The sequence below is a fragment of the Salarias fasciatus genome, chromosome 15, assembly GCF_902148845.1.
Source record: "Salarias fasciatus chromosome 15, fSalaFa1.1, whole genome shotgun sequence".
Lineage (NCBI taxonomy): Eukaryota > Metazoa > Chordata > Actinopteri > Blenniiformes > Blenniidae > Salarias > Salarias fasciatus.
In genome coordinates this window covers 15,333,419-15,356,133 of record NC_043759.1, presented here as the reverse complement: position 1 = coordinate 15,356,133, position 22,715 = coordinate 15,333,419, and the positions used below count along the sequence as shown (strand labels likewise).

Genomic DNA, 22,715 nt, shown 5'->3' with positions numbered 1-22,715 from the left:
TTGGCATAATGAGGTAATTGCCTCTGAGGCATAAGCTGACGGCGTATCCCATAGTAAGATATCTCACTCATGCTACTCTGAGAACCGAGGTTACATTAAGTAACCTAAAGATTCTATTCAACTACAGACACAATAACACAGAGACAGAGCATATCTCTGAGTGAACTCGCTATAAATGTACACATCAAATATGTGTGGCAGCTGCATGACCCCTATTTCTACACTATTTGAGGATTGACTCTTGAGTGCTCTTCACGACTGACATGACTATTAAACCCCCCCACCCCCACCATGACATATATCTATGTCAATAGATGTAGAAACGCTATCGACAGTTAGAAATTAAATTTGATTTGTGTCTTGTTTCATTATCACGCAGCGACGTCTGAATAATTTAGATCAGTGGCCCTCAAACCAGTCCAGATTGAGCCACTGTGATGCTGGTTTTTGTTCCATCCAAGCAAGAGCACACTAGACTCCACCTATTTCACCAAGTCAGGTGGACTCACTTGAGGAAATGGGTGGAGTTTGATGTGGTTCGATTTGGTTCCAACCAAACAGGAGCACATCAGACTCCACCCATTTCCTCCAGTGAGTCCACCTGTAGACTTTGTGAAATAAGTGAAGTCCAGTGTGCTCTTGCTTCGATGGAATAAAAACCAACAGCCACAGCAGCTCTTTCTGGACTGGTTTGAGGAACACTGATTTAGATTAATGTTGTTTCCTGTTTGCAATTTATTCTTTCAAGTGTTCATTTATTTAATTAATCATATATTCAGCTTTGTTATCAATAACTGAACAAGTTACTAAAGTTCCATTAAGAGGTAAACCAAATTCTGACATATTTAAACTCTTTTTTCTAAAGTAATGTAATAGCTACTTTGCCTAATTATTAGTTACTTTTAAAATTGCATAATTTAGTTACTAAGCTACTTTTTTGAAAAAGTAACTAGTAACTATAACTAATTACTTTTTAAGAGTAACTTGCCCAAGCCTGGAGATAAACACACATGATTTAAGTGTGATAAAGTAATTAAAGTGTAAGACATAAGGACATTATTTAAGTGTGAGATATGGGGACAATTACATAAATTTAAAGTGTTTTTGTTGCCAATAAAAGGAAAAACAGCAGGATTCAAATATGTTTTATATTTTATAAGGTTGTTTTCATTTTTTTGTTTGTTTTTGTCTGTCATTTCGTCATTTGTGTAAACTTTGCGAATTTCCAATACTTAAACGCCTCACGAAGGCACAAGCTGCCTTAAAGGAATACTCTGAAGATTTTGGACCCATGCCCTATCCCGATCATTTACAAAGTGAGATAAGCTCATAAATACCTTTTTTGTGTCCGTTCGTCCAGTGCCTGACTACCAGCTGTTAGCATCGTAGTTAGCTTAGCTCAACTACGGCAGGTGAAGAGGAGACAGAGCCAGACTGAGAAAATGGACAAAATACTCCTTCCAGTGGTCCAGGGGACGGCGTATGAGCACGCGAAGTAAATCCGAATGGTTATAAAGCATTTTAAAAGACGTGTTATCTTTTCAATCCTTTAAAATAATGTTTTGATCCACACAGACCTGCGCATGCGCAGTGCTCCGCGGAAGGATATACCGGAGCACAGCAGTAGAAGCATAGACTCAGCCGCTGTGCGCCTGGTATATCCTTCCGCAACGCACTATGCTTGTGCAGATCTGTGTGGATCAAAACGCTATTTTAAGGGATTGAAAAGATAACACGTCTTTTAAAATGTTTTATAACTATTCGGATTTACTTCGCGTGCTCATACGCCATCCCCTGGACCACTGGAAGGAGTATTTTGTCCACTCTCTCTTCGGAGTATTATTTTAAACCTTACTGGAGAGCAGCAGCAGCAGAGATCGGGCTGATGAGAGGAGCAGCTGGTTGAGCACTGAAACTGAAGAATGATGAAGCCCCACCTGAGAAATTTACCACCAGCCACAACTTACAAATCCCTTCGAGACCGCTCAGACAGTCCGGGACATTCCGAGACCAGGTGACCCGAGACCGAGACTGTCGAGGCCGAGACGAGACCGAGACCACAAAAAAGTGGACCATTCTCGAGTCAAATTTTCATGATAATACAACCTAATATTTGTGAGAATTTGCACAAACTAAATTTCAGTTGCTTGCTGCATGACGTCAGCAGAGAAGTTACAAATGTTTTACATGAGACATCAGCGGGTAGGAAACACAAATTGTTATCTCCAGATGCCAGGACAAATTTACAACATTACTAAATTGATCAAAGTCACCATTGGATTTCGAAGCCATGTTCCATGTGGTTGTGCATAAAGTATACAATGGATTTTATAGCGTAACAGAGACACCAAGGACACTTCACGGGTGGCACGCTGATTTGAAAGTTGTTGTTCGCTCAATTGTACCCTTGAAGTTGTGTGTTTAGTTGTCACATGTCTGCGTGATCCTGCGTATTGTGACGACTGGATGGGCGGATATGAGAGAACGTTTTTATTTGGCTTTTTGGTGGTGCCAGTCAGGCCTCTCTCCTGACATATAAAATTTAGTTTTATGTTTAATTTTCAGCCAGGGATTGTATTTTTTTTTTCCATTTCAGTTTACATTTTCAGCAGCTCAACAGCTTGTTCTATTCCTCACTAAACAAATACATAACCTGAAAGTAAGAAAAGGACATCATCAAACTTAAAGAATATTCAGTCCAAAAAAATTATATTCTTGGAAAAAATAAAAATTGAGTTCCAACATTAATTGTCTTCATTCAGGTCAGTTCATTTGTTTAGTTCATAAATGAACTTAAAAAAAAAGAAAAGAAAAGTTAATTCATTTCTTTGCTGTCTGACAGTCTGGTGTCGGTTAACCCGGTCCAGAGGGGGGAAGCTTGAGTGTTGAAAGGATGATGGGAATTGTTTGAGAGTCCGAATGGAGCACAGAAGAAACTTGTGGTTGTGCATTGTGGTGAGGTTTTACTTCTCCCTTTGAACAGTGCACCAGAGATGTTTCCCTGTGTGTTTGGCTGCAAACTCTCAGCTGGTAGCAGTTTCTAACCTGCAGGGGTATACCCAAACCAATCTCACAGCAATATGCCTCAGAGTGAAGGCTCCTCCCGGAGCTTCAAAGATGATTAACCAGATCAGGCTGCCTGTCCAGGTTGACTGTCACACTATATAAACATGACCTGCAGTCATCGAAGGCATAGAGTCTTTGATTTACTCTGAACCATGTACACCTTCTCCTTTCTGTGCGCTTTGGGCCTGGTGGCTGCCCTCGGGGTGCCGAGCACTTTGGCCTCTGAGGAGCGAATGGAGGTAAGTACAGAATTCAACATCTCTTCTAATTATTGTGGAAATAAATTGTTTTGTGCAATAACTTAACTGTCATTTTCTCTTTTCAATGGAATTGAAATCCGAAGGGAGGTGAGTGTTTGAAACCTGTTATTTTTATAACCTTCTTCGCTCATGTCGTTCTTCGCTCAATCACACTGTGTTGTTTTTTATTTGTCTTCATATAGCCACCATCCAGACGACTTCCACTGAGCAGAATGAAATTGTGAACAAACACAATAGCCTGAGGATGGCCGTCCATCCCACTGCCACCAACATGCTGAAAATGGTAAAAATTAATGAAAAAACTCATAATTTCAGGAGCACAGTGCTTAATTGAAAATCTGAAATGTTGCTGAATTATAATAATGTGACCATGTTTTAGTGAGACGTTAGTGAGACTTGTCAGTTTGTGAGAAGCCCCCAACACTTGACAACTGACATGATCCAGTAGTCATCTCTAAGGGCCAGTCTAATGCTCACTCTCCACAGAGCTGGAACAACGAGGCTGCAGTCAACGCCCAGAGATGGGCCAACACCTGCTCCATGAAGCACAGCACGCCGAGCGACAGAGAGATCAGCAGTAAGCTCCTGCTCACACCTCACTGTCTTTTAACAAGCCTGAGGTTTTTGTCTGACTTTTATATTCCAGATCTCTATCTAGGTGAGGTAGATTCAAACACTCAAAGAAGCTGCACATGAAATAACCCAAATATTCCAATAATTCTGTAATGTTGTTCTAAATCTGTGTTCCTCAAACCAGTCCAAATTGAGCCACTGTGGCTGCTGGCTTTTGTTCCAACCAAGCAAGAGCACACTAGACTCCACCTTTTTCACCAAGTCTACAGATTCATTTGAGGAAATGGGTGGAGTCTAATGGGCTCCTGTTTGGTTGGAACCACATCGAACCACATCAGACTTGACCCATTTCCTCAAGTGAGTCCACCTGTAGACTTGGTGAAATAGGTGGAGTCTAGTGTGGAATAAAACACACTAGACTCCATGCTTGGTTGGAATAAAAACCAGCAGCCACAGCAGCTCATTCTGGACTGGTTTGAGGAACACTGGCTTGAGGCACATTTTGCTTGGTGAGCGCCCTTAAAACAGCTCACATTGCTTCATATTTCTAAAATGGGAACAAAAGGAAAACCCCAATATATTAAAACAGAACAGATTAATTACTAAAAGCAAAGAAATTCTCTTACTGAAGTGACATGTCATTAAAAAAGTATTCTGTTCTCTCAATGAACCCGAATAAATAGTTTTTATCTGAAATTGTGAATTTAACAGATTTTTCAGTTGAAACAATATAATTTGCAATATTTTAAATAAATTAAGAAAAATGTTAAAGCTAGGGTTGGTGATCTTGGAAAACTAGCGTTAGCATGTAGCATCTCCCCAAGGCTCCGCCTAGCTAGCTCCGCCCAGCTCCCACCCCATTGGAGGAGCTCCCGTTGGCAGCGGAGACGTTCGCGGCGTGTGAGGTGCGCGCGGCACTTCCGCGTGCAGTGCGTTCCTGGCGTAACCTGTCCTCAGCGCTTTGTTTCTTCGTTTTTCTTTATTTGTACAACGCCAAGGTATGGCGCTCTCAACGGTAAGTAAACCCCCAAACATTTGTCTCCGCCGTTCTGCAACGACGCTTCGTCCTTCTACGCGCGCACTGAACCAGGGTCAGTGCACGCGTACATGTACGCACAGGGGGCAGGTCGAACGGCAAAGGGATTTGATTGGTTTAAAAAAAGGTGTCCCCTCAAGACTATTGGTTGCTGTTTGTCCCGTTTTACTCCTGCTGTAGATAGCGGATATTTTCCAAACTACTTTAAAAACACGCTATGAATTGCTTCCCATCAGGTCATAAAGATAATTTTAACCAGTATTTAAAAAAATGTATCTCATTGAAATCGCCAACCCTAGCTTTAAGACATGCAGTACTAGCAATTTATTGTGAGTGCTGTGAAAAGTACTTAAAGGGATACTTCAGCATTTTGGCAAATTGGCCCATTTAGCGCAATTCCTTAGTCATTTCGAACAGCATACTCACTTTTTTTTGTGAGGGCGAGCTGTTGTTTATTCAGAGGTGAGTCGGGGAAGGTTTGTGAATGTGCGTATTATAACGTGTCCACCAAAGTGTTTTGGGGTTGTTGGATTTTGTATTTGATGAGTTCGACGAGGGGAAGCAACAATACCATCCACTTCCATTGTGTCCATCCTGAAAACCTTCCCCGACTCACCTCTGAATAAACAGTAGCTCGCCCTCACAAAAAGTAAGTATGCTGTTCGAAATGACTAAGGAATTGTGCTAAATGGGCCAATTTGCCAAAATGTTGAAGTACCCCTTTAATGACCTGATTTTGGCTTTATGTGAAAATGCTGTTGTTCTGTGTTTTGAAGTTTAATTAAATAGTTTTATCCTCATTTTAAATAGTTTTTATTCTCATTTTAAAGGTTATATAGTGCAACCTGGTAAAACAGGCACGATTAATTATAGAGATCGCCGACTCCTGGTCAGAGCATGTTTCTTCTTAATTCATCTGTGATCATGGCCAAGCTCTCTGTCATTTTTTGGGTTGGTTAAAATGTGACAGAAGTCCCTCCCTCTGCTGAGCTCTCCTCCTGCTTCCCTTCAACCTCAGGCAGTGGCTGTGGAGAGAATCTGTACATGTCCAGCTCCAGGAACTCCTGGAGCAATGCCATCCAGAGCTGGTATGATGAGGTGAAGAACTGGCGCTACGGCGTGGGATCCGTCAACAGAGGGGTGGTCGGACACTACACACAGGTGCAGTCACAAACGAATACGGTTTACATCAGGAATGGACAACTTTTATCTCTGTGAGGGGCGTGAAAACATTGTTTTCACTGCCAGGAAACCAAGGTGTGATCAAAAGTCTGTTCTTTCAAAACTGGACTGACTGTAAAAATGAGGAGAGAAATCAGCCATCGCTGACATGTTCTGGATTTTTTGGTCTCTGCATAGGTTGTTTGGTACAACTCTCACAAGGTTGGCTGTGCTATGGCCTACTGCCCCAACTCTACCTACAAGTACTTCTACGTTTGCCAATACTGCCCTCCGTGAGTAAAATGCTTCCTAATGCTGCCCCCGTTATTTAATATAGAAACTTTGCATGCATTTCATGAACTAACTCAAATATTTAGATCTTAAGGTGCAACGTTTTTTGCTTTTGGACATATTTTCTGTATTCCTGAGTTACCTACCTCAAACCTTTATGGAACACTCAGTGTTATTCTGCTTCAGGATCAAATTAATAATGCTGACATTCCCAATGAAAGTATTTTGTGATTGTCGTGCAATGATGTGTTCCTCAGTCCAGTCCAAAATGAGCCGCTGTGGCTACTGGTTTTTATTCCAGCCAAGCAAGAGCACACTAGACTCCACCTATTTCACCAAGTCTACAGGTTGACTTACTTGAGGAAATAGGTGGAGTCTAGTGTGCTCTTGCTTGGTTGGAACAAAAACCAGCAGCCACAGCGGCTCATTTTGGACTGGTTTGAGGAATACTACGAAAAGTGATTCTAACCATGTTTCATGAGGAGAAATGTACAACTAAAATGTTGAGTGTCCATTGAATAGTGATTTAAATTGACTTCACGTGACATGTTTGTGCTCATATCCAGCATTAGAGTTTGATGTTTTGTTTAATATTTGATCGTCTGGCCTTCATTACAGTGGAAACTACCAGTTGGCTCGTCCCTACACTTCAGGATCCTCCTGTGGCGAATGTCCCAATGCCTGTGATAACAAACTGTGCAGTGAGTATTACAGTGTTGGCACTGTAATCCAGTAATCTGTTAATGACCGTGAAAGATTGGAGTTGGTATGAACAGAATACACAATAATTTATGCATTGGTGTACATGAAAGGCAGAATGAAGAGAATTTAGCTCATCTGTACTGATAAAATGTAATAATTCAACATTTTGGTAAACTCTTTTCACAACCGCTAGATTAGTTTCACTGCATGACTCATGATATAAAATATTTCAACAAATGTCCTTTTTAATTACACTTCCACAAATTAATTTATCTGCTTCCCTCTCAGCTAACCCCTGCCCATACACCGACCAGCACAGCAACTGCCCCGAACTGAAGGCTCAGCATACCTGCAGCGACGAGGACGTGGCTTCCTGGTGTCCCGCCTCCTGCAAGTGCACGGACCAGATTATCTGAACAATGCACGTTCCCATGTGCTCTGACACTCAGATCAGTCTTAAAACAACTCAGCATTGAAAACCTGTGTTCGTGTTGTCTTTTTACAAATGTGAGGTGTGAACTCAGAGAGGAAGGAGAACAAACACGACGGGGTGGGTTCAGCAGAAAAGGGGAGGGAAGTTATAAATGGTTTCCAAAAATTATGCCAACAAACATCCACAATCTAAGACCACACCTGCTGTCATATGGGGCTCTAATAATAATTTACTTGTCCTAAATCAAGATGGCCTGGGAATATTCCAAATTCATGCCGAATGGTTTGTATTTATATTCAATTCTGCCTGTGTCTGGAAACACACAGACTGACAACCACACTCACTATAACACCTATATGCAACTCAGAGTCACCAGTTAGCCTCACATGCATGTCTTTGGATGTGAGAACTAATTAAAAGCACCCAGAGAAAACTCATACATGCACATGGAGAACATGCAAACTTGAAATAGATTAAAACCCATTGTAACAGAGTGGTGTGTGGGGTCAATTTGGGTGATTGTATGTTCCTCCCAGCTTTCCCAGTGACACAGAAGGACACACAGGTTCACCGGTTGACAAAAGGAGTACAGAGGTTCCAAGTTGAAAATAATTTATTCTCTTGTTGGTTGAGTTCGGTTAAATTATCTTTACAAAAAAACTTAATTTACAGACGAGCGCTTCATTTCAGTCAAAAGTCCCGTGCGCAGTTGGGCTGGCCCACACCAACCCGCCACTGTACCGAGGACACGACACAGGATAACACTTAACATGACAGCAGCTCCAGGACGAAACAAAGACAAAGACAAAGACAGCCGTGGTGTGCCTGCGCTGGGAACGGGGCTCGAACAGGGCAGAACCTAAAATAAAAAGGGTTTGTTACAGCCTGCACACCTGTTGATTAACGTAAAGTTACCTCAACAACATACCGCTTCCTACATCCGTTAGCGGGGCAAATGCTCAGACCAGCACCGGACCATCGGGACCCACGCGGCCGACCTACAGCTGCTGCGGCATGCGCTTGATGCGCTCCCCCGGAGCCATCGCGATACTGCAAGGCATAACTTCAATCAGGACCAATATGAAGTATATCATAGAAGGGGGGGATTAGCCTTTACCTGCTCTCATGGAACACCGCTACCAGCCAGCACCAACCCGGAAGTGCAAGAACCAGAGGACGACACAGACGTACGAGGGGTTTTTATAGCACCCCCAGCCAATAGATGGAGAACAACACTAAACACATCCATCCTGCCACACCATGATGTTCTTTCTTTTGAAAGTGGCAGCTCTATGACTTTATATTCGTGTGTGTACAGTTTTGTGATAGCGGGAATACCTTTATAGTGTTGTCAGATTGCAGTTTGATACAACATCATCAGTCAAAACACATGAGGAATTATTGGAACTTTACTGATGCAGAGCAGAAACAGTCGTGAAGTAATATCAGAAACACCTCCAAAGAAATCCCCCCTAAAACAAAAAGGCCTCCACAGAAGACTGAAACAGCCTTCAGTGGCCACAAGGACCTTGCTTGTCTTCATGTTTATGTTTCTCATGGAAATGAAGAAAAGAACAGACACCACTTGCACCCTGCATGAGGCTGAGCGGGCCTCTTCTTGGTGGTCAACCACACATGTCCTCCTATCGCGCAGTGGGGTCCTACTTCACATGACGTCGTGTTGGTGTGAGTTCATCTCATGCAGGCCATATTAAGGAAGCACAGATAGATTTGCAGACACGTGTGGTTTGTCAGGATGGGGTCCTTTTTTAGGAAAAAAAAATCTCTCCGTGTTTTGTTTTATACGGAGCCCTAAGGAAATGCAGAATTGCCACAGGGAAGAAATAAATTTCTGTGCTGTATCTCGTAATAACAAGAAAAATGAGAATTACCAACGGAAGCGCACTCGAACAAGTCAAGCAGTTCAAGTATCTAGGAAGTCTTAGAAGATGGACGTAGCGCGAGAGAGGTTAAGGCTAGAATAGCGGTGGCGAAAGAGGCATTCAAAAGGCACAAGATCCTGCCTATCAAAAACGTTGACAAGAGCCTAAACACCTTAGTTTGGAATGTGTTGACATATGGATCCGAAACTTGGACACTGAGGAAGGCAGAAATTAAGAGGCTGGAAGGTTGCGAGATGTGGATGTGGAGAAGAATGGATAGGATCAGCTGGATGGAAAGAGTAATGAATGAAGAAGTGTTGAGCAAAGTTAATTAAAGGTTGTATAGAGGATTTTCCACGGAGGGAGAAATCCAGTGACAGTTAGTCCTTTTTGAAATGCTGCGCATGCGTGACCAACACCCCCTCCTCCCCTGCTCTCTCCGGAGGACCGCCTCCTCCTTACGCAGAAAGTAGCAAGTAGCATGTAGCAACTTAGCATCATAGCGCTAACACATAGCTACCAACGTGTCCTTTTGAACAACACAAAACACAGCGAATATGAGTAAAATCCTGTACTTGTGCCAAATCCTGTCCCTGAGCCGTCCCTGCTCTCGGATGGATCAGAGGAGGATGGGGAGGTTTGTGTGCAGCTGCAGGACTGGAGCAGACTCACGCTCGGAGCTCACAGCTGGTCTGTCTGCGCTGCAGCCTGCAGACGTGAACAAACCCCCCTCCTCCTCTCACTCTCCGGACTTTTTCATACAAGTCTTGTTTTAAGATTAAACATACATTTTCGCCAAATGGCAGCACGTTGTAGCTATGATTAAGAAATATTGTCTCAAGTCTACATGTGAAAAGGTGTTGATTGCGGCAGCAGAGCTTAGCATGGGGGGAGTGGGGTGGAGCGCATGGGGGAGTGTTGTGCCGACAACAGGAGGGGGGGTACGTAAAGTGCGTAGGAGCATGACAGTTACGCTAAAAATGTAGAGAGGTTGATTGACACGTTAGAAAACCAATAGATAACGAGGCTACCTCGTTATTGATTGGCTAAAGTAATACTGATTTTACAACCTCCAGAGTTGATTAATTTTTATTTTATTTTTTTTGATCATGATAAAAACAAGGCTGCTACAGCTTAGTAACACCATTTTTATAGCTTTAATTCATTTTTGTAAGTAATAAAGATCTTCTATACAACCTTTAACAAGGAAGGCTAATTCAGTCCATCTGGAGGAGAAAGGCGAGATGGATTGGGCATATCCTGAGAAGTGAAGGGTTGCTGCGCGATACCATCGAAGGAAGATTCGAAGGGAGAAGATGGGCAGGAAGAGAGCCATGTTGCTGGACGACGTACAACAAGGATGGAGCTACCGACCAATCTAAAGTCACTCCATCAGCCAGTGCAATATTGTGTAAAATTGCACAGGCCAAAATAAAGTCACACGCCGTTTCGGAGCTAAAACAGCAGTGCTTCCCCTGCTGGGTCTGAGCGTCTGAAGCTGTTCTACAGCAGCACATGTGCGTCTTTGTGCACTGTTAACACAGCACTCCTCTCCGTGGAAGGATGGACCAGCAGAGTTTTTAAAAGTTAAAAATCCTTCATTAATCCCACAAGAGGAAATTGTATTAGATATTCTGTAAGAGCATTATTTTATTTTTTATTCTTTTACTTTTTAATCTGTACTGAATATGTGCTGCTTGTGCTTTATGACATGTTTGAGGTTTGCTTTATAATTATTTTCATGCTCCACCAGGTTTTTCTGTGCTGCACTGCAAATCCACACAAAAAAAAATATGAAGTCCTATGATGAACATATACAGTAATAAATAAGACGTTTTGAGGATGCTAATGGAAAAGATTTAAGGCTTCCACTCTGACATTATAAGTGAAGGCTTGAAAAAAAAACTGCGGTTTGGCGTTTGCATGTAAGCAGAGAAAAATGGAGACTGGCTTTCTGCCTCCATCAATACTGTCGTGGTGGTCTGTGAGCCTCCAGCTGGCAGCCGCGCTGGTTTCACTTTGTTTACCGCTAGTAAAGAGCTAGATAGCTCTAGCTCTAGCTGTTAGCATCTCCGCGTCGCCTCCAGGTGAAGGCGGTGCGGAGATGGACAGTGCCCACTCTGGTTCTCGCTCACGTCGTCAGACAGACCCCCTCTCAAGGTAAACGCCTTCGCACACAGGGTCTGGCCTCCGGGCCTCCTGTACGTGTTCCCTCCAGCCCACCTCTTGACCCCGTTGCTGTGCAGGGTGAGGACGCAGAACCTCCACATGATTGTGGTGGCTCCGGATTCCCTGAGCGCCCGGTGGTTCCCGGACCTGGTCCAGTTGGCAGTCGGAGACCCGTGGCCGATCCCCGACTGGCCCGACGCGCTGCTGCAGGCAGGGGGCGCCCTTCGATCCCGCCCTTTCCTGGGTGGGAGGCTCCTGGCTTGGAGGCTGAAAGGGTGAGACTAGTGGAACTAGATCTCCCTCCAGCGGTGGTTTCCACCATCCAGAGTGCCAGGGCCCCCTCTACTGTCAAGGCCTACAGGTCTCGGTGGCAGCTCTTCACGACGTTGTGCTTGGAGAGGGGTCTGGACCCGGTCTCCTGCACTATTGGTGGAGTTTTGGTGTTCCTCCAGACCCTGCTGGACAGCGGTCGCGCTGCATCCACTCTGGCGGTGTTTGCATCGGCCATTACGGCGGGTCATGGCGGCTTCGGCCACTTCTCTGTACGCAGTCACCTACTGGTGAAGCGGTTTCTGCGCGGGGCGTGTCGGCTACGGCCAGGCATGTGTTCTCCCCGTGGGACCTCCACACGGTGTTGGAGGGTCTTAAGGGACCCCCCTTTGAGCCTTTGGAGCAGGCGGAGGACCGCTTTCTCTCCTTTAAGGCCACCATTTTGTTGGCGCTTGCATTCACCAAGAGAGTTGGGGATCTCTGCACTTTGTCGGTTCATCCCTCCTGTATGGTGTTACGTGCCGAGGGCACGATCGGCTGTTGTCTGTTCCGGGCAGATGGTTGCCAAAAAGGAGGCAGCGGAGCTGGGTGGTATGGTGCACAAAAAGGATGTGGTTTATTTACAAAAAAGGAAAAAGAAACAGGAGAGGCGATTAACAAAAGGGAACCAACGGGCAACAGGCAATACAGAGCTGGATCAGGACGTGCTGCTAAGGGGGTCGGAGTCCACTGGCCCACTGGCAGTGAGCAGGCAGCAGCTTCAGCTTCTTATGCTGTGTTGATTGGCTGATTGACTCCACCTTGTGTGGCTGATTGTTTGGAACAAGGGAGGTGAGGTGCAAGGCAGGAGAGCACACAGACACAAGACGGTCCAAGGGCCGTAACACCCCCCCCCCCCCCCCCCCCCCCCACACACACACACACACACACACTTAAAATCATTGCCAACATCTACCAAAAATAAATAAAAATGTCCATCAGCACCATCAGTTTTTGTCTTCTAGTAATACATGAGTTCTTCGGGCAATAACGTGGGAATGGGCAGCCAGGGCTGCGGCTGTCCAACGGGCTTGATGATGAGGACAGCCTGAGCGACCGGTCCAGGACAGGAAGAGGGAACCACAGACGGATACGGACCACCAGGAACCACCACTGGGATGGGACACCTGGACACAGGGAGAAGAGGAAGCACAGCGAGCAGGGGGTCAGGATCAGAGTAACAAACACCCCCGGAACTGAAACAGTTACCTCAACACCGATGGGACATGCCCATCGATGTGCAGAAATGTCACGCAGCGGGGCTGTATCAGGCGCAGCACCCGACGCACCAGTCCTCTGCATGGTCCGGCAGTTGTCCAGGTTCAGAAACGGTGGTCGCAGGGGAGGTGGTCCTTACTGTCTGGATAGCGCGTCTGCAACCATGTTGTCACTGCCCTTCTTATGCCGGATGACAACATTGTATTCCTGGGCCAGCCGGGCCCAGCGCATCTGCCGCTGGTTGTGGTTATACATTTGGGCCAGGAACACGAGGGGATTGTGATCGGTGTAGACTGTAACTGGAATGTTGGTGGAGCCGACGTAAACATTGAAGTGCTGGAGAGCCAGAAGCAGGCCTAAAGTTTCCTTCTCGATGGTGGAATAATTGAGTTGGTGCTTCTTAAACTTTGCAGAAAGGTAGGAGACGGGATGAAGCACACCACTATCACCATCTTGCAACAGCACTGCACCAGCACCAGTGGCACTGGCATCCACCTCCAGACTGAAGGGCTTAGTGTAGTCAGGTGCTGACAGGACTGGGGCACTACACAAAAGAGACTTTGCAGCATTGAAGGCACTCTCACATTCATCTGTCCACACAAATGGGACAGCCATGTTACAAAGGGAGGTCAAAGGAACAACCAGCACAGAGAAGTTTTTACAGAAACACCGGTAGTAACCAGCCAAACCCAAGAACCGGAGTAACTCCCTGCGAGTGGTGGGAGTAGGGTAAGCAAGTACGGCCTCAACTTTTGCACTAGCAGGCCGTACCTGACCGTGACCAACAACTTTACCCAGGTAGGTTACCATGGCTTTACCAAACTCACATTTGGCCAGGTTCAACGTTAAGCTGGCCTTCGCCAAGCGCTCAAAAGTCAGGATGGGGGACTTGTGCACCTCTGGCCTAATGTGGCCTTTCATCCCAAGGTGATCACTTCGGACTTTCGGTCACGAGTGGTCCAGGTTAGGACGCTTGGCTCTCTGCCTGGCTCGTCTGGGGACGATCCACGGCTGTGGTTGCTGTGCCCGGTCAGGGCTCTGCGTTGCTATGTTGAGCGCACAGCTGGCTTTCGCACTACGGACCAGCTGTTTGTGCGATACGGAGCCAGGGGGTGTGGAGCTCGGAGGTGGGCACGCATACACTCGTAGAACTGGAGTTACGTTTAGTAACTACTAATTGTCATCCATAGCATTCGTTTCGATGTCTCACTATGGGATACGCCCCCAGCTTATGCCTGCTAAGCATTTATCTCATTACGCCAATCCTGATTGGCTGGTGATTGCGACGTCCACAGAGGGTGGAGCCACCTACTCTTAAGTAGCCTGCGCCACCTAAGCACCGTCACTCAAGCACCTCTTCTCGCTTCATGTAGCATATCCCTATCCTCAGTGACAGCCAGCTTAACTGTTCACAGACAAAGCTACTTCTGCTCCATCGCTACCACACCTTGTGACCCTCCAGCCTTGACCATAGCCTGGAGAGTCCACTGCCTGACCACACCACAGAACAGTTGACGCGGTTTAGCTCACCAGCTAACACCGTCCTGCTGAATAGCATGCCAGCTAATTCACGGCACCTCAGGCTAGCTCCCAGCTAACCACGATGGACGCCCACGTTTCTCACGCCAGAGGAGATGGAGACTCCGGCTCTGCACCTGCGGCAATATGATATCAAGCCTCGACTCACACCTGGTCACCTCGTTTTGCCTCAGGTTGCAACATGCCCAGCAGGCTATCGAGGCCCCATTTTCCTGCGAGCATTGCGACCGCTTCACTATTAAGAGTTTCCGACGACACCTAGGACGCCAAGCTACCTCTCCCAGTCAGGACCCCTTCATTCCTGCGGGTGACACACCTGTCACCAGCGGGGAGAAGGATGTTGATGAAGCGGTTTTTGGTCTTTGCCCCAGCGGCAGCTGGGACTTCCAGACGGACCTAGCTGCTCTGACTCCGGTCGCGGAAGACGTCCTGGAGTTGGACTATGAGGATGACTGCGAGGCAATCTCGGAGCTCCTCATATCCGAGGATGAGAGTGAGGACGATGTCCTCATTCCCTTCGTTCAGCTCGCCACACCAGGTGCTGAGGCTGTCCTTGGTGATGAGGAGGGAAGTGTGCCCGCTCCCTCTGCTGTCAGCATGGACATGCAGGCTGTGTGCAAACGCACTGCTTCCTGGCTGAACATCCCTTGGCCTGAAGAAATAACGGAGGCCACCAGGCCCCGTTATGAAGGGAAGAAATTCCCACAAGCTGCGAGAATGGCTAAGCAGCTACTCCCCGTCTTCCCCCAAGCTGCTCGACAAGTTGTTCACCTCATGGAAGAATCGGCCTTTCAGCGGCAGAAGTCCCATACATGGAGCTTTCTCACTGGATTGCAAGGGCATGTAGAAGCTCGGTATTCTCCGTATGCCCCCCATGGAGCCATTAGTCGCTGTGCATTTGCACCCACGGTAATCGCTTCATCCAGAGATCCCTCACTGCCCTCCAAAGCAGACCTCGTCCAGTCCGCCATGACGGAGTGGGCTTACAGGGCAGCAGCACTGGCTGTGAGGGCGCTCAATGTCTCCTCCATGCTGTCCGCTTATCAAGCGGAGCTGTGTGAGGACATGGCAACCAAATCTGACTCAGTGGTGTGGGACGAGATTACCATGATAATGGACATCTGCCTCTGCATTCAGCGCTGTGCCGTCCAAACCACGGATAAATCTCTGGGGACGATGGTGTTACAGGTCTAGGTCTCTTTATTACTGTAAGTGGAGGGTGTTTGAGGAGTGGTGTCAGGAAAAAGGACACATCCCCTTTCAGTGCACTGTTGGTGTTATTTTGTCATTCTTGCAGGACTTGATGGATAAACGTAAAGCCTTCTCCACCATAAAGGTGTACCTGGCTGCAATTGCTGCATGCCATGTGGGGTTTGGTGGAAAAACGATCATCCATCATCCGTCAAGAGACAGGTTAGTTTTACCCTACTGATGATGCGTTGTTGCAATAGTAATTCTGCTGTCGTCTTCTGCTGTAATTTTCTTCTGTCGTTTCATGAAAGCGGCATGCAGGCTGCTTCGTGTTTCCAGGCCGCTGGCGCCCCCATGGGACTTGGCGGTGGTTTTAAATGAGCTCTTCGGGGCTCCATTTGAACCATGGGGGAGGTTAGCTTGATCTGTCTCTGACGGCAGCGCTGCTTCTAGCTTTAGCCTCTGCCAAGTGTGTTAGTGACATTCATTCACTCCCAGTGCACTCCTCGTGTATTCAGTTTACCCCTGGGAATGCCACGGTGTCACTGAAGCCCCACCTTGCCTTTGTGCCCAAGGTTGTGGGCTCATGCTCTACTATTGTTCTTACAGCTTTTTCTCCACCGCCTTTTTCTTCTCCTGAAGATCAGCAGTTGCACATGCTGTGTCCATTCCATGCCATGCAGATTCATATAGACAGGACAATGAGGTTTTGGAAAAGTGACCAGCTCTTTGTGTCCTGGGCTCGCCCCTACATTGGCAGACCCATCACAAAGTAGCGGCTCTCCCAATGGATTGAGGGAGCGATCACTCTGGCCTACACATATCAGGGTCTTCAGGCCCCTGTGGGCCTGCGGGCTCATTCTTTCCGTGGCCTGGCTGCATCCTGGGCCCTGTGTAAAGGGCTGTCAATTCAGGAGATTTGTGCAGCAGCCAGCTGGTCTTCACCTCTCACCTTTGTCCGCTTTTATAAGCTGGACATCCTTGCTCTGAGCCTGGGTCATGCAGAACTGACTGGAATAAGGTTCACAGATCACATTTGTTTTTGTTTTGCTTTGCTTTGTTTTTGTCTGTCATTTCATCGTTTCTGGAAACATTGCGAATCTCCAATAGTTTTAAAGGGGCTGTACCATGCAAAATTCACTTTTTATATGTTTTAACCTTGTTATATAGTTATGTACTCACCAAACACACCCCCAAAGCGTTTTTTTCCTTCGTGCCTGTGTGTTTGAGCTTTCCTCGTTTTTGTGCTGCTCAGAGAGGCAGCCCCTCCCATACCCGTGAAAACGGGCTGTTTCCCAGGCCGACGTCGCACGGAGAAGATGGCTCCCCTGAGCCCCAGCACCACCACCACCACCACCACCAGGCCCTCGGTAATCAGCGTTGCTGCTTTTTGTATCTCCGATTACGGAGATAAACTTTAACCATCGTCTGAAAGCAACAATCAAGCAAGAGCAAGAGTCTGAAGGGTCTGCGCTTGGTGCGTTTCTAACAGGAAAAGACGTTTTCGCGTGTCTTTGCAAGTAGAGAAGCTAGAGCTAAAGAGCTAAAGCTAGGCAGCATATTTGTTTTGAAGTGCTGATTGAAGTACGCTGTCAGTCAAAGTCCACAGGGGGAGAGGCGGGATTTTCAGTGAAACAGAGCGTTTTCTCTTCCGGGTTTCAGAATTAGCCCCAGAAAATCTTTTATTTCACACAAAATGACTTTTCCTTAGTGCCAAAAATAAACTATTACCATGTGAATGCCATTTCTAGGGTTTGGACTAGCTAAAAAAGCATGATACAGCCCCTTTAAATGCCTCACGAAGGTACAACCTGCGATAAACGTAACTGGAGCGCAGCAGCGGCAGAGACACGGCTGATGAGAGGAGCGACTGGTGAGCACTGAAACTGAAGAATGATGAAGCCCCACCTTAGAAATTTACCACCAGCCACAACTTACAAATCCCTTCAAGACTGCTCAGACAGTCCAAGACTTTCTGAGACCGAGAGACTCCAGACCAAAACTAAGACCGAGACCATAGACTGTCGAGACCGAGATGAGACCAAGACCACAAAAAGTGAACCGGTCTCGAGAATTACAAGTCTAATTTTCATGATAATACAACCTAATATTTGTGAGAATTTGCACAAACAAAAGGCAGTTGTTTGCTTCATGACCTCAGCAGAGAGGTGAATAATGTTTTACATGAGATATCAAAGTGTAAGAAATACAAATTGTTATCTCCAGATGCCAGGACAAATTTACAACATTACTAAATTGATCAGCATTGATCAACATTTGATTTCGAAGCCATGTTCCGTTTGCTTTTACATAAAGTATACAAAGGATTTTACAGCGTAACAGAAACACAAGGGACATTTCACAGGTGTACGCCGATTTGAGAGTTGTTGTTCACTCAAGTGTGCCCTTGAATTTGTGTGTTTAGTTATCACGTCTGCATGATCCTGCATATCGTGACGGTGGGGCGGATGTAGGAGAAGTTTTTTATTTGACTTTTTAGGGGTGCCAGCCAGACCTCTCTCCTGACATCTAAGATTTAGTTTTATGTTTTAAGTTTCAGCCAGGGATTGTTTTTTTTTTTTTTTTTCATTTTCAGTTTAAATTTTCAACTCTTGTTCTGTTCCCAACTAAACACATACATAACCTTCACACATCTTAAATGAAACGAAATAAAGGACACCATCATGGAGTGTAGCACCGAAGAAACTTCCGGTCGCGCATTGCGGTGAGGTTTTACTTCTCACTTTTAACAGTGCAGCAGAGACGTTTCCCTGACTGTTTGACCCTCCAGACTCCCAGCTGGCAGCAGTTTTTAACCTGCAGGGTTATCCCTCAGAGTGAAGGCTCCGCCCAGAGCTCCACAGATAATTAACCTGATCAACAGGCTGCCTGTCCAGGTTGACTGTCACACTATATAAACATGACCTGCAGTCATCAAAGGCGTAGAGTTTTTGATTTACCCTGAACCATGTACACCTTCTCCTTTCTCTGCGCTTTGGGCCTGGTGGCTGCCCTTGGGGTGCCGAGCACTTTGGCCTCTGAGGTAAGTATAGAATTCAACATCTCTTCTAATTATTGTGGAAATAAATTGTTTTGTGCAATAACTTAACTGTCATTTTCTCTTTTCAATGGAATTGAAATCTGAAGGGAGGTGAGTGTTTGAAATCTGTTATTTTTATAACCTTTGTCGCTCAGGTTGTTCTTCGCTCAGTCACACTGTTTGTTGTTTTTTATGTCTTCATATAGTCACCGTCCGGACAACTTCCACTGAGCAGAATGAAATTGTGAACAAACACAACACCCTGAGGAGGTCCGTCAGTCCCACTGCCAGCAACATGCTGAAAATGGTAAAACTTAATGAAATAGCTCATAATTTCAGGAGCACAGTGCTTCAATGAAAATCTACAATGTGACTTAATTAAAATACTATGATCATGAACTGAATGTTGGTGAAACTTGTTAGTTTGTGAGAAGTCCCCAACACTTTAACATTATCCAGTAGTGTACATAGTGTAGTCATCTCTAAGTGCCAGTCTAATGCTCACTCTCCACAGAGCTGGAACAACGAGGCTGCAGCCAACGCCCAGAGATGGGCCAACACCTGCTCCATGAAGCACAGCTCGTCAAGCGACAGAGAGATCAGCAGTAAGCTCCTGCTCACACCTCACTGTCTTTTAACAAGCCTGAAACATTTGTCTGACTTTTATGTTCCAGATCTGTATCTATAGGTGAGGTAGATTCAAAAACCCAAGAAGCTGCACATAAAATAACCCAAATATTCCAATAATTCTGTAATGTTGTTTTTCTAAAGGCACATTTTGCTTGGGGAGCACTTTAAAAATAACTCACATAGCTTCATATGTCTGAAACTATAATAAAACCCCAGTAAACCCCCAATTTATTAAAAAAGAGAATAGTTTAATTACTAAAAGCAATGAAATCCTCTTACTGAAGTGACATTTCATTGAAAAAGTATAAGTAAATGTTTTTTTTTTATCTTAGATTGTGAATTCAACAGATTTTCAGTTGAAACAATACAATTTGCAAAATTCTGAATAGATTAAGAAAAATGTAAACAATGACATGCAGAACTGGTAATTTATTATGAGTGCTATCAAAACTACTCATTGACCTGAATTTGGCTTTATGTGAAAATGCTGTTGTTCTGTGTTTTGAAGTTAATAAAATAGTTTAATCCTCATTTTAAATGGTTTTTATCCTCATTTTAAAGGTTGTATAGTGCAACCTGGTAAAACAGGCACGATTAATTATAGAGAGCGCCAACTCCTGGTCAGAGCATGTTTCTTCTTCTTTCATCTGTGATCATGGCCGAGCTCTCCCTCATTTTTTAGGGGGGGTTAAAATGTGACAGAAGTCCCTCCCTCTGCTGAGCTCTCCTCCTGTTTCCCTTTAACCTCAGCCAGCGGCTGTGGAGAGAACCTGTACATGTCCAGCTACAAGAACTCCTGGAGCAATGCCATCCAGAGCTGGTACGATGAGGTGAAGGACTGGCGCTACGGCCAGGGATCCATCAATGGAGGGGTGGTCGGACACTTCACACAGGTGCAGTCACAAACGAATATGTTTTATATCAGGAATGGCCAACTTTTATCTCTGTGAGGGGCGTGAAAACATTGTTTTCACTGCCAGGAAACCAAACTGTGATCAACAGTCTGTTCTTTCAAAACTGGACTGACTGTAAAAATAAGGTGAGAAAGCAGCCATCGCTGACATGTTCTGGATTTTTTGGTCTCTGCATAGGTTGTTTGGTACAGATCTAACCAGGTCGGCTGTGCCATGGCCTACTGCCCCAACTCTACCTACAAGTACTTCTACGTTTGCCAATACTGCCCTCCGTGAGTACACTGCTTCCTAATGCCGCCCCCGTTATTTAATATAGAAAGTTTGCATGCATTTCATTAACTAACACAAATGTTTATATCTTAAGGTGCAACGTTTTTTGCTTTTGGACATATTTTCTGTTTTCCTGAGTTACCTACACCTCAAACCTTTATGGAACACTCAGTGTTATTCTGCTTCAGGATCAAATTAATAATGCTGAAATTCCCAATGAAAGCATTTTGTGATTGTTGAGCAATGATTACACCATTAAAACAAAGTGATTTCAACGGAATTACGTTTAATGAGGAGAAATTCACAACTAAAATTTTGAGTGTCCATTGAATATAGTGATTTAAACTAACTTTTTGTGACATGTTTGGGCTCATATCCAGCATGAGTGTTTGCTGTTTTGTTTAATATCTGATCGTCTGGCTTACATTACAGTGGAAACTACCAGTATACTCATCCCTACACTTCAGGATCCTCCTGTGGCGAATGTCCCAACGCCTGTGATAACAAACTGTGCAGTGAGTATTACAGTGTTGGGACTGTAATCCAGTAATCTGTTAATTTAATGACCGTGAAAGATTGGATTGGTCTGAACAGAATACCAAATGATTTATGCATTGGTGTACATAAAAGGCAGAATGAAGAGAAATATGCTCACCTCTACTGATAAAATGTAATGTTTCAACATTTTGATAATGATAAACTCTTGTCATGGCCCTAGATTAGTTTTAATGACTCATGATATAAAATATTTCAACACATGTCCATTTAGAATGCACTTCCGTAAATTAATTTGTCTGCTTCTCTCTCAGCTAACCCCTGCCCATACACCGACCAGTACAGCAACTGCCCCGAACTGAAGGAGCAGCATACCTGCAGCCACACGAGCGTGGCTTCCTGGTGTCCCGCCTCCTGCAAGTGCACGAACCAGATTGTCTAAACAATGCACGTTCCCATGTGCTCTGACTCTCAGATCAGTCTTAAAGCAACTCAGCATGAAAACCTGTGCTCGTGTTGTCTTTTCACAAACAAACAGTTTGAGAAGTGGTTCTCAGAGACGCTTTTTCTTTTTTTTTTCTTTTAATAAAGAGAATAATCAAATAAAGAGGAAATTTTCTTTGGCAAAGCAACTCTCTGGCTGCAGGAGCAGGTGCCCTTTGGCTGCATGTGAGGTGTGAACTCAGAGAGGAAGGAGAACAAACACGACGGGGTGGGTTCAGCAGAAAAGGGGAGGGAAGTTATAAATGGTTTCCAAAAGTTGGGCCAAGAAACATCCACAATGTAAGACCACACCTGCTGAAATATGGGGCTCTAATATCAATTTGCTTGTCCTAAATCATGATGGCCTGGGAATATTAAAAATTGATGCCAAATGGTTTGTATTTATATTCAATTCTGACTGTGTCTGGACACACAGAATGATAAACACACTCACTATAACACCTATATGCAACTCAGAGTCACCAGTTAGCCTCACATGCATGTCTTTGGACTGTGAGAACTAAGTAAAAGCACCCAGAGAAAACTCATACATGCACATGGAGAGCATGCAAACTTGAAATAGATTAAAACCCATGATGTTCTTTCTTTTGAAAGTGGCAGCTCTGTGACTTTATATTCCTGTGTGTACAGTTTATGATGGTGGGAATACCTTTGCTGTCTTGTCAGATTGCAGTTTGATACAACATCATCAGTCAAAAAACATGAGGAATTTATAGGAACTTTACTGATGCAGAGCAGGAACAGTCATATCTCTGAACCACTCAACGCATTTTAATAAGTACAAATTTAAAGGAATTGAGCGAAATTCACATCTCCGTCCTTCACAGTAGTCTACAAAATGGACAATAATAATGTTTCAGAAAGGTCAACACAGTCCACTGGGTGAAATTTAATTTATCCCACTTGTATGCAAAAAATGCAGAAGTAATGTCAGAAACGCCTCCAAAGAAATCAACTGAGGTCGTGTTGGTGTGAGTTCGTCTCATGCAGGCCACATTTAAGAAGCACAGATGGATCTGCTGACGCATGAG

At 45.0% G+C, this 22,715-nt stretch overlaps 2 protein-coding genes across 2 annotated transcripts; both read left to right on the top strand.

Annotated features, from left to right (window-relative positions):
- Nucleotides 1-3,205: 3,205 nt before the first annotated feature.
- LOC115401737 (cysteine-rich venom protein TEL1-like) lies at nt 3,206-7,553 on the top strand. The gene is made up of 7 exons (XM_030110038.1): nt 3,206-3,309; nt 3,509-3,609; nt 3,813-3,903; nt 5,954-6,096; nt 6,295-6,389; nt 7,006-7,088; nt 7,378-7,553. Exons 1-7 carry the CDS (start codon nt 3,219-3,221, stop codon nt 7,503-7,505), a joined length of 732 nt encoding a protein of 243 aa, XP_029965898.1. The 5' UTR covers nt 3,206-3,218; the 3' UTR covers nt 7,506-7,553.
- Nucleotides 3,222-21,878, top strand: LOC115401738 (cysteine-rich secretory protein 3-like). Its single transcript, XM_030110039.1, has 8 exons — nt 3,222-3,305; nt 3,570-3,573; nt 19,078-19,178; nt 19,386-19,476; nt 20,252-20,394; nt 20,593-20,687; nt 21,118-21,200; nt 21,495-21,878. Exons 1-8 carry the CDS (start codon nt 3,300-3,302, stop codon nt 21,620-21,622), a joined length of 651 nt encoding a protein of 216 aa, XP_029965899.1. The 5' UTR covers nt 3,222-3,299; the 3' UTR covers nt 21,623-21,878.
- Nucleotides 21,879-22,715: the final 837 nt, after the last annotated feature.